Source organism: Schistocerca piceifrons, chromosome X (assembly GCF_021461385.2).
Source record: "Schistocerca piceifrons isolate TAMUIC-IGC-003096 chromosome X, iqSchPice1.1, whole genome shotgun sequence".
NCBI lineage: Eukaryota > Metazoa > Arthropoda > Insecta > Orthoptera > Acrididae > Schistocerca > Schistocerca piceifrons.
Window position 1 is genome coordinate 474,832,465 of NC_060149.1, and position 18,795 is coordinate 474,851,259.

An 18,795-nucleotide genomic window follows, 5' to 3' on the forward strand; every position below is an offset into this window, starting at 1 on the left:
CCAATCCCAAAGAAAGCAGGTGTTGACAGATGTGAAAATTACCGAACTATCAGTTTAATAAGTCACAGCTGCAAAATACTAACACGAATTCTTTACAGACGAATGGAAAAACTAGTAGAAGCCAACCTCGGGGAAGATCAGTTTGGATTCCGTAGAAACACTGGAACACGTGAGGCAATACTGACCTTACGACTTATCTTAGAAGAAAGATTAAGGAAAGGCAAACCTACGTTTCTAGCATTTGTAGACTTAGAGAAAGCTTTTGACAATGTTGACTGGAATACTCTCTTTCAAACTCTAAAGGTGGCAGGGGTAAAATACAGAGAGCGAAAGGCTATTTACAATTTGTACAGAAACCAGATGGCAGTTATAAGAGTCGAGGGACATGAAAGGGAAGCAGTGGTTGGGAAGGGAGTAAGACAGGGTTGTAGCCTCTCCCCGATGTTGTTCAATCTGTATATTGAGCAAGCAGTAAAGGAAACAAAAGAAAAATTCGGAGTAGGTATTAAAATTCATGGAGAAGAAATAAAAACTTTGAGGTTCGCCGATGACATTGTAATTCTGTCAGAGACAGCAAAGGACTTGGAAGAGCAGTTGAATGGAGTGGACAGTGTCTTGAAAGGAGGATATAAGATGAACATCAACAAAAGCAAAACAAGGATAATGGAATGTAGTCTAATTAAGTCGGGTGATGCTGAGGGAATTAGATTAGGAAATGAGACACTTAAAGTAGTAAAGGAGTTTTGCTATTTGGGGAGCAAAATAACTGATGATGGTCGAAGTAGAGAGGATATAAAATGTAGACTGGCAATGGCAAGGAAAGCGTTTCTGAAGAAGAGAAATTTGTTAACATCGAGTATAGATTTAAGTGTCAGGAAGTCCTTTCTGAAAGTGTTTGTATGGAGTGTAGCCATGTATGGAAGTGAAACATGGACGATAAATAGTTTGGACAAGAAGAGAATAGAAGCTTTCGAAATGTGGTGCTACAGAAGAATGCTGAAGATTAGATGGGTAGAACACATAACTAATGAGGAAGTATTGAATAGGATTGGGGAGAAGAGAAGTTTGTGGCACAATTTGACCAGAAGAAGGGATCGGTTGGTAGGACATGTTCTGAGGCATCAAGGGATCACCAATTTAGTATTGGAGTGCAGCGTGGAGGGTAAAAATCGTAGAGGGAGACCAAGAGATGAATACACTAAGCAGATTCAGAAGGATGTAGGTTGCAGTAGGTACTGGGAGATGAAAAAGCTTGCACAGGATAGAGTAGCATGGAGAGCTGCATCAAACCAGTCTCAGGACTGAAGACCACAACAACAACAACAACAGTGGAGCACACAGGCTTCCGACCATATAAATATTGGGCAAATCTATGAGTCCGATGACGTTGATGACGATAACTGTTTGTCGCATAATAACATCATGTCCACCTCTGGTGAATCCTCTGACCTACAATCATGTGTTGACACCTCCATACACAACCTACTCTCTGCCGCCTCGATGTCAATGTATGACACAATGGGTGATACAACTTCCTTTGAAACCTCATCTTCTACTTTAATTATTGAACACTGCGAAGATGATGCATGCACCTCAGCAACCTTAAATGATTTCTCAATTCTTCATCATAAACGATATCTTCATAAGAAATAAATATTGCAAGACCACGATACTGAATACTAAATCCTGGAGCATTTTTAACACTAACTGTGGCCCTCCTACCTTCAACAATTAATTTAAGAATATCAGCATACTGCAACCACTTTGACCAATCAAAGTCATCAAACAAAATTACCTCACGCACATTCGAAATATAGCCACCACACCCAAATTCGGGACACAAAGGTCGACCCCATGAACTCATCACGACCAATGATTTTGTCAACAACAGTAGATTTATGAATATTGATGGGACCAACTATATAGAGTTGTTTCTTGTGCAGAATGTGATTCCACCAAGGTTCATAATACCAATTCACTACTTCACCAGTCCAACCACAATACTGCCCATGATAAGAACAAAGTCTACCACACTCCACATTCTTCCTATGGTAAACATCATGGAACTTCTCTCTCAATAAATTTCACAAATGTCCAGTTACTAACCATAAATGGGTGCATATAATCAGTCACAGATATTTTACATGCCCAATTATGAATTTAAACAAAAAAACTTAAATGACTACCAGAAATATTAGTCAAAGGATTTGCATCAGCTTTATTATATACTTCAACCAATCTTGCAGTCTCTTACAGGATTGGAAATCCAAATGAACATCTTCACCAAAATTATATCTAATCATTTCAGATATATCATTGAAGGCTTGACCAGTAGCATATCTAATAAAAGAATGACAGTGAATACCTTCCTGCACTTTGCCAATCAACTTGAATACATCAAGAACGTCTGCTTTACCAGCAAAGACTTCACCAATAGCAATACTCAAAAACATCAACAGGTCGCGCCAGACCTTGCTGTCGCTGGAAAATATTTGGCTCCGGTTTAGCAGCGATTTCAACAACCTCAAGGTTGGTTTGACCACCTTTGAACTGACTTAACCAGGTAACTTTAGGGGGATCCACAGCTTAATGTGAAGTGAACCACAGTCCAACTTGGCATTTTTAACATACACAACTCATTGCTGGAGGAGAAAGGAGACTCTGCTGGAGGTGTAATAAGCCACAGAAAAAATCCTAGAAGGAATTTTGGATTGGAATCCAAACCTTAGTATTTGTAGTCTGACACTTATCAACTAAGCTATTGGCCTGTCTGTCAATGTGACATTAAACTCTAACCTTCTTTGTATCCTTTTTCTTTCTCTTTACAAGGAGAGAGAAAATTTTGCACAATGACATTCCATATTATTACACTGTCTATTACTGACACATACCACTGGGAGCTAATTTCTCCTTATGGATTCTGAACTACTTAGATCCGAAAAGGTGCTGGGATTTTATTTAATAATAATGGTGTATGGTGCAAGTCTTACAATTGGATGACACTTTGGTGAGTTGTGAGTCCCTGAGCCAACAACACCCAGTGTTTCCATGTGGTCAACCACATACGTACTAACCAGACCTGACATTGCCTAACTTCAGTGACTGGGTGAGAGCCGATAAATCTGTAGCAGTGTCACTGCATAAGGTAGTTTTAGTGTGAATTTGGAGCAGTAGTTTGCAGCCATACCTGTAATTCAGGCGTGGGCTTGTTGATAATAGTTCTGTGAAAGATGATGTATGAAAGTATGGCAGGCTGACACAGGCACAAGAGTTGCCGAAATGGCTCGCTCAGTGGGACTGCGAGTAAATTTTATCACAAACCGCCATCAAAACCAGCGCACTGGCTTAACTTAATAAGTGTCTGTACATGGCTTAAAGAAGTGAATTTGCAAAACATATGTGTACTGCCGAGTATAAATTGAGGGCAGTCAGGTAATATCAATGTCTTCAGTGTCACAGCTCTCTTGGATGATGGTGCTGTGCTACACGGGTGCCACATGAAAATTCCAATGAAGGACTGCAGTTTCAGTCTGTGGCGAGGCCACAGTTCGACCCTCGGATTTCGCAAGGGACTCGCAACCAGCCAGTAGTGGACCAGACCAGGTCTCCCAGCAGCACAGTCGACTGCTGCAGGGAGGCAGGTGGGACGCCACAATCACGGGTACTGCAGAGGACATTTACCCACCAGCATCCACCTTCTGCTGTTGTGGGGAGTGGGTCAGCGTGGTGCAAGTGCCACATGAAATGGTAGGCCACCCCACAGCCGTCATCAAAGAGTTCACTACTGAGGTAGCATGCCTCAGTGCCACTGTCGCAACTGGGCCACAGGCAACAGGACTGTGTCCTCAGCAAAACAGTGAGACTAAACTGCTGAGTGAGTAGGACAACAGACACCTCTATCATCTGAGGCAAAGGAAAACATAATGTTTACAGACTGTCGCAGTATCTCTCTGCAGCCATGAGCTGCCCTGTACTCTGCCCTATGGCCTCCAATACAGCATCCCTTTACTCTGGCGACTTCATTTGGTGTCACAGTAACTGGTGTTGTCTTTGCAGTACGGCGTTCAGATCCACCGCCTACATAATCTGTAAGAGCTATTCGGATACAGCAGTCACAAGGTGTGGTGAGTGATGAACAGTTTTGTTTTGTAATGTGGAAAAGGCATGGGAGTTGTACAGTTACATATGTTTTTTTATCAGTGTGTTGGCTATTAAGAAAAGGGTGCCGAGAAGCATTTCAGAATTGTTTTGTTGTGAACATAAGTGAAATTGTAGAATGTGGAACCTGTTGTTGTTTTACAGTCTCGTGGGGGTAGGAATCATAATTCTTTGGTACCTGTAGGACACAAGCAGTGTTTGTTGGGTTATTCTGATCCTTATAATAAGTCTGCGGCACTAGTGTGTTACATTTGTTGCCGTTTTGGCCATAATGTGAATCAATGTTTTCAGTTTAAGCAGTATGGCATAGAAATTAGGGTTGTTTCGTTCTATGTTGTATCTGTGTGGTTTAGTATAATAAGTGTGAGGAGTAGTGGCTTGACCAGGCTGAGAAATTTTTCTTTTTGTGGTTGTGCAGTTTGTGATTTGTGATTTTGAAGCCTAAAAGCAGTACAATGGCAGAGACAGGGATGCAAGGCATGTCATAAATTGAGGTGGTGCAGATTTTACTGGAAAAGGTAGCTCAATTAGTAGTGGATAATACACATTTAAGTTATCAGTTAGCAGTGAGGAGTAACCAGTGATCATTGCCTCAAATGCAATAGCAGGAGATAGATCGAGCTGCCGCAAGGTTGATTGTGACATTTTCGGGTACAGCATCTGAGGATGTGCATTCTTTCATAGAGGATCTAGAGAGGTTGGACTGATAATCAGTTGTTGCACATGGATAAGTTGCTGTTAGCGGGAGAAGTTAAAATGTATGTTAAGTGTTCTGAGGCTTTGAAAAAGGTGGCAGTGTTTGAGCAGTTGAAGGAAAGGTTGTTCCAGAGACGTACGAAACAGAATAGCACATGGTACTTTTGGGAGAGGTTGAGTACGATGTTAAAGAGGCAAGGGGAAACAGCAGAGAAATTCACATATAGGATAAGAGAGATGAACAAGCACACTTATGAACTGGAACAAAGTCATAAGGCAAATAAGGTTCTGGTACAAGAGGCCAAGCAGAGAGCACTGAATGTCTTTTTGAAGGGGTTGCTGACAAATATGTCTAGAAACGTGCATGTAGGAACACCGAGGGATTTGTGTTCTGCCAGATGGCGATTCAGTATGAGGAAACAGACATAGTAATGGGGGTATGTGATAAGCAGACAGTGTTTTTGACTAGCATAAGGTGTTACAAGTGTGGTCGTATGGGACATGTGCAGAAGCAGTGTTGCAAGCCACCAGGGCACATGGGTAGAAGTGATAACTAGCAGTGTGGAGGATGGAGGGGTGGATGTGGTAATGTTAAGCAGTTGTTAAATGGCAGAGGAAGCTCAAGGTCCACCTACGGGATTTCCCATTTAATTTCAATGCTACAAGTACGTACATATAGGAGGAATGTTCAGTGGTAGGATTTACAGGAACCTGGAAATTTAAGTTTCTGTTGGAGACAGCAGCGCATGCATTCACGACTAGTAAGAGCCTACTAGGTCAACAGAAGTTGAACCCACCACGTTATAAGTTGCATGGAGTAGGGGATGAGGAGGTCACACCATTGGGGACAAAGCACGTGGATTTTCGAAGGTTTAATTTGACCAGTGCGTGGAGGTTATACCACTTGAGAGAGAAGACTATGACATGATCCTTGGGATAGCTTTCTTGTTCCAGCATCATGCCAAAACTGACTGTGGACAGCAAATTGTGGAGATTAGTGGAATGTTATTTCAGCTAGAGGAAACCATTGTCAATGTGAAACTGTCATAAGGGGTGTTAAAAGTAATGAACAAACCAACTGAACCATGTACATTAACATTAAGGCTCAATTCACATGATTGTGTGTCTAGTGGCACCAGAAAGCCACTTTGGGTGAATGTGGAGTCACATCAAACTGTAGGTATGGTGTGTGTTGTCGAACCATTAGAAGAAAATGGTGTCTTGGATTCATTAGGTTGTTTTGTGAAATGTAGTATTGTACTTGTATAAGAGGAGAATGTTGGGTGAGTAGTATCTGTGAACAGGGGTAATTATAGTGTTATGGAAGTGAATCTGAGGAAAGGGATACTGATAGCAAATTTACTGATTGGTGCATAATGGGTGCCCACAGCGGACAGCCATGAACCACAGGTAGAACTGCATTACGTAAGAAAATTGAGCATATGAAAGAGTTGAGAATGTGTGGATGGAAGAGTTGTTATGGGAATTTGAGAATTTGTTTTTTTCCACAAGAGCCAGTGCCAGCAACTTCAACAGTTCAGCATAGAGTACCAACAGAGGAGGCCGGCCGCGGTGGTCTCGCGGTTCTAGGCGCGCAGTCCAGAACCGTGCGACTGCTACGGTCACAGGTTCGAATCCTGCCTCGGGCATGGATGTGTGTGATGTCCTTAGGTTAGTTAGGTTTAAGTAGTTCTAAGTTCTAGGGGACTGATGACCACAGCTGTTAAGTCCCATAGTGCTCAGAGCCATTTGAACCACTGAACCAACAGAGGACGAAGCACCTGTTTACTGTAAACCCTATTGTATTCCAAGGTGTCTGCAATCAACAGTGGAGGAGTTAATTAACCAGCAGCTAGCTGTCAGTGTAATAGAACATAGGAATAGCACTTTGGGAGCTGGGATCATGGTTGTGCCAAAAATGTCTATGGATGGGACAAGGGAATACATGTTCTGCTGTGACTGTAATCATCTCAACAGCAAGACAATAACAGATGTGTACCCCATTCAAAATATATCTGAGATTTTGGAACACTTCAAACAGTGCCAGTAATTTCTGACCATGGATCTGATGAGTGCTTATCATCAGTTAGACATTGCTCCAGAAGATCATCTGAAAACTGCGTTCTCCATGCCTGTAGGCTACTACCAATATAGGATGCCATTCAGTCTAAGGAATGCTCCCACAATGTTTCAGAGATTGTTGCACAGTCTGTTGATGGATTTGAAATCATGGCAGTGTCTCGTATGCCTAGATGACATCACAGTATTTTCAAGTAGCGTGGAACAGCATGAGTAGCATCTAACGAAAGTGTTTCAGATGTTATGAGCAACGTGTTTAACATTGTGACTGGAGAATCAGAGTAGGTGAGATATTTGGGCCATATTATAAGTACAAATGGAGCTTGGATGAATCTGAGGCTGGCAAGGCACTATGGGATTTTCCAGAAACAAACACAATTAAAGCAGTCCAGTCCTTTCTTGGGATTTCGAATTTCTATAGAAAATTTGGGAAGGGATTTACTGACATAGGACAGCTGTTGACACAGTTTATATCGTTGTTATGAAAAGGTGTGAAATTTGAGTAGGCAGGAAGTACCGGGAAGCATTTGACAAGTTAAAGGAAGTGTTGACATCAAGTCCGGTTTTTGTTTTCCCAGATTTTGAGATAGAGGTTATTCTGGCATGAGACACATCTAATCAGGCACTGAGGTGTGTTCTTAGCCAGGAAATTGATGGGAAGAAGCATCCTGTGGCCTATGCATCAAGACAATTGAATGCAGTGCAAAGGAATTACTCAATTACAGAGAGGAAAATGCTTAATGTGGTTTATGGAGCTACGTATTTTAAGTGTTATTTGTACAGGAAAAAATTTCATGCGGTAACAGACAATGTCACTTTGAAGTTGTCACTCAGACTAAAAGACACATTTAACAGACTTGCAAGGTGGGCTTTAAAGCTTAGTGAGTTCAACTATGAAGTTATACACAAGCCAGGGAAAAAAATACAGTAATGCAGACACACTGAGTAGAAAAGTGGCAATAGTGAAAGCCTGGGTAACGATCTTGCAATATGGCAGAAAATGCAGGACACTGATGGTGATTGTGAGCAGTATCAGACACAGCCGCAGTTTAGCACATATGACAGTCTTCTGTGCAGAGAAATAAGGTTAGCACCATGAGTAGTAGTGCCAGCAAATTTGAAGGACGAAATATTAAGGGCCGTCATGTTGTCTGTAGGTTCACGAACAGGAGATTGGTGGAGAGGTACTGGTGGAAGGGAAGGAGAAATGACATAGACCAGCATGTGAGGAGTTGTATATAGTGTGTGCAAAGAGCCGATTTGAGTCATAAGCAGGTACAACTGCAGAGATTGACAGAAGCATCAAGCCCATTACCTGTGTTGGGGATTGATGTCATGGAACCGTTCAGTCAAACACCAGCAGGGAACAGATTCGTTCTAATGATAATGGAACATTTTTTGAGGTATGTAGAAATGGCTGCCATGCCAAATCAACACTCTGCAATGGTCACACAGGTGTAGGTGAACAACTGGATTCTGAAGTTGGGTGTACCCAAAATGATAATTACTGACCACAGCAGCAATTTTATGTCAGGTCTATTGAAGGAACTTTGTCATTTGCTGAGCATAAAGAAGTTGAGGATGAGTGCACTGCATCTGCATGCAAATGGGATGATGGAATGTGTGCATGCCATTATTGGTAAGATGCTCAAATACTACGTAAACTCACATCATCAAGACTAGGATGAATATCTGGGATATGTTGTCTGCACCTACAACTCAAAAGTCCACACAAATATGGGGTTGTTTCCACATGAGATAATATATGGATGGAAAATGCCATCTCCATTTGACCTGATAAAGGTACGAAAGGGAAGAAATGGGGAATCAGAGTGCGAGTTTGCAAGAACAGTTTGAGAAATATGGAAATGGGTGCAAAAGGCAAACACAAGAGCTTTGGAAAAGCAGGAGGAGGCACTGAGATGAATGACGAGTTTATCTCAAACAGAGTGGGGCAAAGGGTGATGCTGTTCGGCCCATATACACTGAAAAAGGAGACCAAGTAATTCACCACCAGGTATCAAGGGCCATGTCTTTTAGAAGAAACCAGCCCACCTGAAATGTTAAACTTCAAGAGCCCACCAGAATGACAATTGTGCACCTGGGCATATGTGGCTATTTAAGGATTGTCCAGATGTAAATCCCACAAGGGAAGGAAAAAAATAATAGAGTGAAGGTAGGAACAGATAGATGTGATTGGGCTAGAGAATGAGGTGCCATACATGTTATGAGCTAGGGAGTAGTAGGAAGTATATGTAATTTTTTATATTAGTTAGTAGCGAATGACTGTTCCATATAATTGTAATTTAGTTATGTTGTTTGATTTATGTAGAGCCTGCTAGGGGCAGCAGTCTTTTGAAAAGGCAGGAAGGTTGCTGGTGATCCCTGTCCTCAAGTTACTGAAAATGGGAATCTTGGCAGTGATGCATCTCATCATCCTCGTTGGGATGGATGCCTTGGTAGGTGGGAAAATTTTGAAGACAGTATTTGGAACGGCAGATGAAAGTGATGTTAGGGATCTAAACAGCATATTGGAAACTGTAAATAAATTGGCAGAGGAGAATAAAGCAACAGATGTGTAGCACACGGCAGATGGAGAGTTTGGAAGGGGAAGTCTTGAACAACATGTGGTTATTTCATAAGTTGGCACAAAATGTGGTGGACTATGCTTAAACATCATAAGACAAGAATCAAAATCTAGGAGCCTTACAGGGATGCTTGTAAGTGATGGCTATCATGATTGCACTGATGAGACTTTTGCAGGGAGTAGCTGACAGTGTTTGAAATGTGCAGGGAGTAGTGATGAACCTGCAGGAAGCTTTGCATCACACCTTGCATGGGCAGCTGAGTACTAATTTGTTACTTCCGGGCTGGTGATTGCTGGCATTATGTAATGCACAGAAAGAACTGCCTCTGGGGTTAAGTTTGGTAATGGAACCTAGAAAGCAAAACCTACCATTTTACTATCACATTGCATCAGTGGTAGCAAAAACTAACCAAGCACAACTATGTGTTGTGGTTTGATTTCCAGGAATGGGGAAGCACGCAAAATTCCAGTGCTATACCATCCATTCACTTTCAGTAAAGTTGGGGGCTTTGAGGAAGTTCACGGAAGTCAGGATTGAGGGGATGACACTAATCTTGGCAAATCATAGCAGGTAAGCTAAAATTTCAAGGGCAGAATTTCAAAATTGCTATAGAGGAAGGATAACTGTGTGTCCATCCAGAGTGATAAACACTGATCCAAATGCAGGTGTGGTGCAATTATTTCTAGCCAGACAAAAGGAGATAGTTTGCCCGGGGGGTATAGTGAAACCCAAGCTGAGTCTGCAGTGAGTTGGGTTGCATTGGGTTTACCCCATCTGCGAAAGTCTGGAGGTAGTAGCAAAATGCTTTGAGCAGGGTGATTTGCGGAAGCTACACACATAGAACTCAAGAGGAAGTGGAATACTGATTAATGGGACTGTGTGCAATATAATACGACCAACTTTTCATCTAGCAGCATCAGTTTCAAGGGTCACACAACTTAACATCACACAGCTGCAGCTGTACTGGCTGGCGGCAATTTTAGGATTTTTGTCTCAATGAAATACAGTATAACCTTTCTGAATCAGTCGTTGGAGCCGGGTCTGATGCAGTTCATGGAGCAAGAAGAGCACATCTCAGTTGAGCAGCTGATGCAGCATGTCATGCGTTACAGAGAAGGACAACGGCGGGTAACAATCCTTCTGAGTGCCACCGTACCGAATGCCATAGTGGCCCTGGCCCTGTTATGTGTTGCTTTCATTCTTATAAAGTGAAAATCCAGAAAACCAAGGGAACCATATGTGGTAAAAATCCCAGTGGATTGGATGCCAAGAGATGGAGAGGAAAGGGAACTCCAAAATTCTTGGTGCCTAGTGCTTAAGTAACAGTGTAACAGTAGAACCCATGTGCATGTGGGCAAGGCAAAACACCTGCGGTACCACAAATAATATATGTTATTATGAACACTTGAAGAAGACATGTAATAGATTAGAGAAACACATGTAACCGAGTTTTCCCACAGGGGAAAATACTGTAGCGGCATCACCGCATAAGGTAGTTTTAGTGAGTATTTGCAGTGGTAGATTGTAGCCATACCTGTAAGTAAGGCACAGGTTGTTGATGGTAACTTTTTACAACATGGAGTATCAAAGTATGTCGCGTTGACATGGGTGCACGAGTTGCCAAAATGGTGTACTCAGCAGGACTGCGAGCAACTTTTGCTACAAACCATAATCAAAACCAGTGAACTGGTGCTAACGTAATGTATGGCAGTACATGACTAGAAGAGGTGGATTCTCAAAACATATGTGCTCTGCCGAGTATAAATGGGGGCAGTCAAGTAATACTAGTGTCTTAGTGTCACAGCTCTGTTGGACAATGGTGCTGTGCTATGCAGATGGCCACGCGAATCTTCCAATGAGGATCACAATTCCAGGCTGTGGCAGGGAAATGGTATGAGCTTCTGAGTTCGCAAGGGACTAAGAGCAGCAGGACAGACCAGGTCTTCCAGCAGCATGGTCAACTCCTGCCCAGAGGCATGGGGGTCGCATCGTGGCTGCTGCAAAATACATCCGCCTTAGCGCTTAAGGGGAGTGGGTCGGTGTGATGCAAGTGCCACTTGTCATCGGAGGTCAGAGCACGGTTATCATTGGACAGTTTGCTGTTGGGGTAGAGCACCTCACCGCAGCTGTTGCAACTGGGACATGGGAGACAGGGCTCTGTCTTCAGCAAAGCAGAGCAACCAAACTGCCAAGTGAGCGGAATTTGATATGAGCAGGACAACAGACACCCATATCACCTGAGGCAAAGAAAAATAACATGTTTACAGGTTGCTGCAGTCTCTCTGCAGCCTTGAGCTGCCATGTGCCCAGCCCTGCAGCTTCCACTCCAGCATCCCCATGCCACTGGTGACTTCAGAGCCTTTGGCTCTGGGGCCCTACAGAAACGTACAGTCTGACATATCTGAATAAACCATAACAAATAGGGTTATGCAAGTTAGTGTGAGACTGCTTGATCCCCATTCTCTGAAATGCACAATATATCACCACCATGTCTAATAATGGTTGCTGAAGTGTGTACAGAACGTAATATACAGAACTGGGAAAGCTGAACGGCTCCCAGCTTAGTAATGTACCCATGAAGTGTCAACTCAATAATGTCTAGCTGAGATTCCTAAAGTTTATGCCCTAGTGCCACTTAGGGACCATGTTTAACTTGAAAAATGTTCATATGTTCAGCTGTGTGTGAATTCCTAAGGGACCAAACTGCTGAGGCCATCGGTCCCTAGACTTACACACTACTTAAACTAACTTTAACTTATGCTAAGACCAACACACACACCCATGCCCGAGGGAGGACTCAAACCTCCGGCGGGAGGGACCTCGCTATCAGTGACCTATAACCGCACAGCCACTCCACACAGCATTGACAAATGCCTATGATTCCAGTAGATTTTCATGTAAAGTTGTCTTTGTTGACTGACGATAGATACATCACTGTAACCTGTTTCATAAAATTTTGGGTGTGTAGCTGCATGAATTTCACTTCTTCTTTTGATATTTCGGCTATATACTGTCCTGCCATATTCAGAATGAGTCACCTTGGCTCACTCTGAAGATGGCTGGCAGTATACAGATGAAATATCATTAGAAGAACTGAAATTCATGGGTTGCATGCCCAAAATTTTATGGAACAATCATTGAGTTGTGAAAATATGAAGATACACATCATTATAACCTATTTCACATAGAGTATGTTAGGCACAAATCTCTGGCATCTGTTGTACAATATTACAAGAGGCTGCAGAATGGATTACAAGTTGGCAGCACTGATATTTTCTGCAGCCAAGATTATTAATGGTCTTGTTGAAAAATCAACATTATTAACTAACATTGAGGTAATTTTCAAGCAGTTGACTCAGACACACCAACATGCTTTATCATCTGATATGATTCTAATGTAATTTTCCCTAATTTAAAACCAAATGGAGAATGGCTATACTAATCTCTAACATAAATCATGAATAATCAACATATAGAGAAATCATCAACACAAAAGCACTCACCAACAATAATTATCTTCATTCGGTATTTTATTTCAAATGATACATGAAGTGCTACATATTACTTTTACTGGTTTAACTGCAAAAAAAAAAATTTTTTTTTGGGAACTTTTGGACAGCACCTTGTACTACATGGACCATAGTTATTTTGACGGAGAAAGGTTAAGAATGTATGCATTACACTTGCATAAATATTGTCATTGGGCTGTTCCCTCTCTTACCTTTCTTACTTCCTCAGTTCTCAAGAAAGTTACTGCTTACATCTTAAAATACTTTCCTTATTTCAGACACAAAATTTTCCTTTTAGTCATATAATGGATACAACTATGAAAGTCACGTAATCAGTTTATTATTCTGTGACTGTACCTGTCTATATAGAATGGATCAACCCAGTTATCATCCTCATCTCCTTTCTCAGCTTTTATTACTGGAGGTGAAAGCAAAATTATGGCAGCAATCAAGATGGCACAATACATTTCTGTAACAAAACTGTGCAACAAGAGATTAAATGTCTGATTTACATTTTTCCTCAAACAGTAACAACAATAATGCACATCAAATGTAAGTAACATGAAACAGTTTATATCTAACATGGTGACATTACGACAGTATTGGCAGAGAGATGAGAAAATTTGTGATATCTCTTTCACTGTATGTTTCTTACGGCTGATAATTCTCACCTGAGTGTGGCTTCAGTATATTTTCTGAATTTTTAGCAAAACTGCTTATCGACTTAAACCAGTTCAAAGTGACTACAACAATCTGTAACTAAAGATGATGTTAATATAAGGAAAACAGAAATAATCAGTATGGAACTAAAACTGGAAATAATGTAAAAATGTGTTGGTGAGACACATTTCATTGCTTTGGTCAAGACTTAAGAGATTGTTCTTTGCAATAGTACATTAGAGGACATCAAATAGGAGGAAAATAGGTTACTGTATGTAAATCTAATAATGAAAATGATTTGGATGTCATCTAAAGATACATAAAAATTCAAATTGGGCCTGGGTAACATAAAGAAAGAAGTGGGACTGGGGCTTAACACTTTGTTGGTCATAGGAGATGCAGCCCGAACTCAAACTGGACAGGGATGGTGCAGGTAAATCGTTGTAGTCTTTTAAATGGAACCTTCTCTGAGTTTATCTTCAGGGGATATGATGCCAAAACTGATAAAAACAGTCATTTAAAAAACAAATTATTAATGTACGCGGGATGCCTTCTGGAAGAGCTTGATATAAGAAATTTATATGTTTGATGTAATTTAAGAAATGTTAACTGATCTTTGCTCAACATTCTTCCATCAAATGTCATTCCCCTGTTGAAATTAAAATGATGTTTGCATATATTTTCAAGTCTAAAATAAAGAATTTTCAGTATCAATACTGTTTTCCACTCTTCTTGTATCGGGCTGCACTCATTCACTGTTATGAAAGCTTTGCACTGTAGCTTTGTGTATTTCCAATCAAGTTTTGTTTTGTTGCATTGTGGCATGTTAGCACATAAGATGCCTAGAATTTGTTGCTTCATCAGTAACAAACATCATCACGGCAACTGATACATGGCAAAGTGTGCTTCAATAACTGTTGGCAGAGAAGAACCATGCACAGGCTTTTTCTGCAAATAGAAATAGAGACCATCAAACCTATCTTCAGAGATGATTCAAATGAAAACTTATTGATGAATTTTCATAGCAGTACCCAAAACCCAAATCAGATCTTTAACTAATGCGTGTGGGGTAGGTTCCAAGAAACACTTTTGTGTGACGAAACACACTTACAATCTGAATTTATGATGAAGTTTAATGTTTCAGTGATGGTGTACAAACAGGAAACATGTTTCAGAACAAATAAGAATTCCGTTTGGTGTGAACTGCATGAAAGCAATAAATATGGAGCATGGAGTGTAAGCAGATAAATTATTGTTGCATGTTACAAAATCAAGAAGAGTGCATAGAAGAATATGGAAAGGAAGTAAATTAATATAGAAAGTGAAAAAGAAGTGGTTATGGCATTGGGCAGTTTTAAATGCATTTAAATGCAAAAAGATACTTTACAGACCTGTTTTGGCAAATGAAATTTTTGAGTACCTACAACACCTAATTTTTATCCTTATAAACCAACATGCCTTTAGTGCAACCCTCTCAAATCAGTTAAAAATGTGGTAAAATTAAGATAAGTAATTACATATTTAATTTTTTTTCCTAACTGAGATGTTTGAAATATAATGATTTATTCACTTTTTGATCATAAATAATTTAAGGAATAATGGTAATAACTCACTGAGTTGTAAAGGTGATGAGTTGTTACTATCCACATAAACAAGATAAAGAACTTTACTTTTACTATAGAGGAAGGGAATACTGCAGGGAAAAGGATGTCTATGCAGGATGAGTGAAGATAGGGTCCTGGAAGGGGAGCAGGTGGAGGCGGGCATGAGACAAAAAGATTATAGGATGGAAACGTGTTGCAAGGAGAACATGCATTTATCTAATTCAAAGAACCTGATTTAGAGGGTGAGGATAATGATGTTGGTTTGTGGGGCACTCAACTGCACAATTATCAGTGCCCATACAAATTCCCAACCTTTGCTCAGTCCAATCTCGCCACTTTAGTGAATGATGATGAAATGATGAGGACAACACAAACACCCAGTCATCTTGAGGCAGGTGAGATATTAGAGGGAAGTATCCAGAAGGGTAGTGAGGCAGCCATTGAAATTGAGCTTGGGCTCAGTAGTATGTTCTGCCACTTGGTAATCAACTCTGCTCTTGGCCACAGTTTCGTGGTGGCCACTTATTCGGATAGACAGCTGGTTGGTGGTCATGCCCACATAAAATGCTGTGCAGAAACTGCCACAGAGCTGGTATATGAGATGACTGACTGCACAAGTAGCCCTACCTATGATAGGGTAAGATAAGCCTGTGGTGTACTGGAGTAAGATGTGCTGAATGAGTGTATTGTGTATTGGACAGGTCTTGCACCTGGGTCTTTCACATAAGTATGACACACATGGCCAGAAAGTTGGGAATGGGTGTGGAGTAAAGATGGACTAGGACATTGTGCAGATTGAGTGGGCAGAGGAATACCACTTTGGGAGGGTAGGAAGAATTGTGGGTAGGATGTTCCTCATTTCCAAAAATGATGATAAATAGTCACATCACAGGTGAAGGATAAGATTCAGTTGTTCCAGTCTGGGATGATACTGGGTTAGGAGTGGGGCACTCATTTGCAGCTGGGTCTTGGGGGCTGTCTGGAGATTAGCAATGTGCGAGGTGTGGAACATATGTCTGTGGACTACATTTGGAGGATAGTGCCTTTCAGTGAAACCCTTTGTTAGGCCTTCAGCATGCTGGGCAAGTGATTTCTAATCATGGCAGATGCACTATCCATGGGTGGTCAGATTATACAGGAGAAATTTTTTAGTGTGGAAGGGATGGCAGCTATCAAAATGTAGGTACTGTTGATGTTTAGTGGATTTAATATGCACAGTGGTATAGATGGAGCTATCAGACAGATGGAGGTCAGTGTCCAAGAAGGTGGCACATTGGGCTGAGGATCAGGTAAAGCTGATGAGAGGGAAGGTGTTGAAGCTGTAAAAGAATGAGGATAGGGTGTCTTGGCCCTGGGTCCAGATTACAAAGGCATTCTCAATGAACCTGAGCCAAATAAGGGGTTTGGGGTTTTGGGTGGCTAGGAAGGTTTCCTGTAGATGGCCTATAAACAGGTTGACACAGCAGTATGCCATGTGAGTGCCCATGGCCATGCTACAGATTTGTTTGTGTATATTCTCCTCAAATGAGGAGTACAGGAGTTGGACATAAATATGGAAACACCAAAAACACAACACACTACCCTGTCCAGTGAAGAACTAATGGCTGTTTCATCTCAACAGTTATTCATTCTCATGGTGTGTAGTGCACTTTGAGAGTGTCCCTGAAATCCTCTTAATTGTCACATCACAATGAAAGACATCATGGAACAATCTATGGCGTTCACAAATTCCTGCCATGACCTATGACAATGACAGTTTTACACACCCATTGGCATGGTTATCAGCACCCTTGCTAGATACGAATATATGCGTTTAGTGAGAGGAACAAACTCTTTCCTCATAAGCAATCTTCTTTTGGCAATCTCCAATGAACACTTTGGAGACCACCTGACAATATGACAATATCAACATTTGGGAGAGTGAGGGAGAGAGTTTCTAGGACAGATCTGTAGTGAAAGTCAACTTCCTCAATCCATGCCAACACCAACACTGTCTGACCTATAGCTGCCTCTTGCAATGGCATTCTGAAACATTCCCTCACAACACTGGGATACCCAGACATGGAGAAAGTGGCATTGTAGATTAATATTTCACCTTTTTCTTCCTGGGCTTTATCCTGTGCCTTCACAGAGTCGGCATATTAATTTCTGGATATGGCCATGTTAACAGTAGAGGGTGGCCAGATGTCCTTCTTGTGACCGATTCTCCCCCCCCCCCCCCCCAGAATGTAATTTACGCATCCCATTTGTCTCTATCATGTGAAAGTGTGCCAACTTTTTCGAAATGTTTGCGAATCGTGTAACTGAGTTTTCATCTAGCCTGATGTGGAAAACCAAGTGAAAATCACATTCAGGATGGCTGGCACACTGGCCCTTGTTGTTAATCAACCATGTGGATTCGATCTGAGGTCTGCATGCCTCTCCAAACCACAGAAATGGCATGCCAATGCATGCAGCTATCTGGGTGGGTCATGATGAATTTTTCAACATGAAATGGTATTCACAAACCAGCATTTTATTGAGAATGCTTGGTTATGTGAACATTTAGGAGATGAGAACAAACTTCCGGTGAGTACCAACCCTCCCAACCCAAGTGAATGCCAACACTACCTGTCCTACTATTGTCACGTGTTGGGGCAGTCCATAAAATTCTCACTAAAGACTGGGAAGCCCACAGATGGGCAGCAAATCAATCAGAGAACAGGCTTCCAGTTTATCTCTCCTGAAGACTGGTTTGGTGGCATCAGCAATGTAGTAGATCAGCTGGTGAAATGATCCACTCATTTCTGGATGATGCGTCTATGTTCACACAGAGCCACGTGACTTGCTGACTGTTCGTACAGCATTACTTTGCTTTGCTGGGTACTCAAACTGAAGGTTTTCTTTTGAGCCCCAGTCTGTCTGGAACCTGAATCCATATGGTGAAGTGATCACTGGAGTGTAGATCACCACCCACGCCCCACTGAGCTGTTTATGCAAGTGTTGGAGACCACAATGAAAAATTAATGACAAAGAATAACCCTATGGCTGTATAAATGTGCTTTCTCTCATAGTAAAGAAAACAAAACAAATCTTTTGATAGCAAGACTCTCAACAACTTGGCCTTTTGGGGTAAGTAATACAAAGGATGGTCATAAAGTTTTAATTATCACCTTGAAGCAATAAAGTTGCAAAAAATAATATTTTGTTTGTTTGCAGGTACATGTCTAGTCCTGGTACACATTGAAATCCCCACACCTCACTACCCTAGCATGCAGCCAAAGGAGCCTAGACAAAATAGCACAGCCCACTGATAAAGTGGGGTTGTAGTGTCCTGCGGTCGGCAAGAAAGAACTAACAGTCAATTTGAACACACTTTATTATAATCAAAGAAAAATGCCTTCTTGGCATACACTAAGTTTTAAACGCAAGAACAACAAGAAAATCCACAACTCTTGTGGTGGTAAACCAGATAAGGAAACACAACAATGGAAGAAAATACTGACCAAAATCTACTCTACC

At 41.4% G+C, this 18,795-nt stretch overlaps 1 protein-coding gene across 3 annotated transcripts in view; it reads right to left on the reverse strand.

Annotated features, from left to right (window-relative positions):
- LOC124721685 overlaps positions 1-18,795 on the reverse strand; it is a 145,133-nt gene that overhangs the window by 98,709 nt on the left and 27,629 nt on the right. For all 3 annotated transcript variants that reach the window (XM_047246762.1, XM_047246763.1, XM_047246761.1), the window contains one exon: positions 13,388-13,510. In XM_047246762.1, coding sequence (XP_047102718.1) covers positions 13,388-13,497 — 110 coding nt within the window. In that variant the 5' untranslated portion in view covers positions 13,498-13,510. The remainder of the gene's footprint in view (positions 1-13,387; positions 13,511-18,795) is intronic.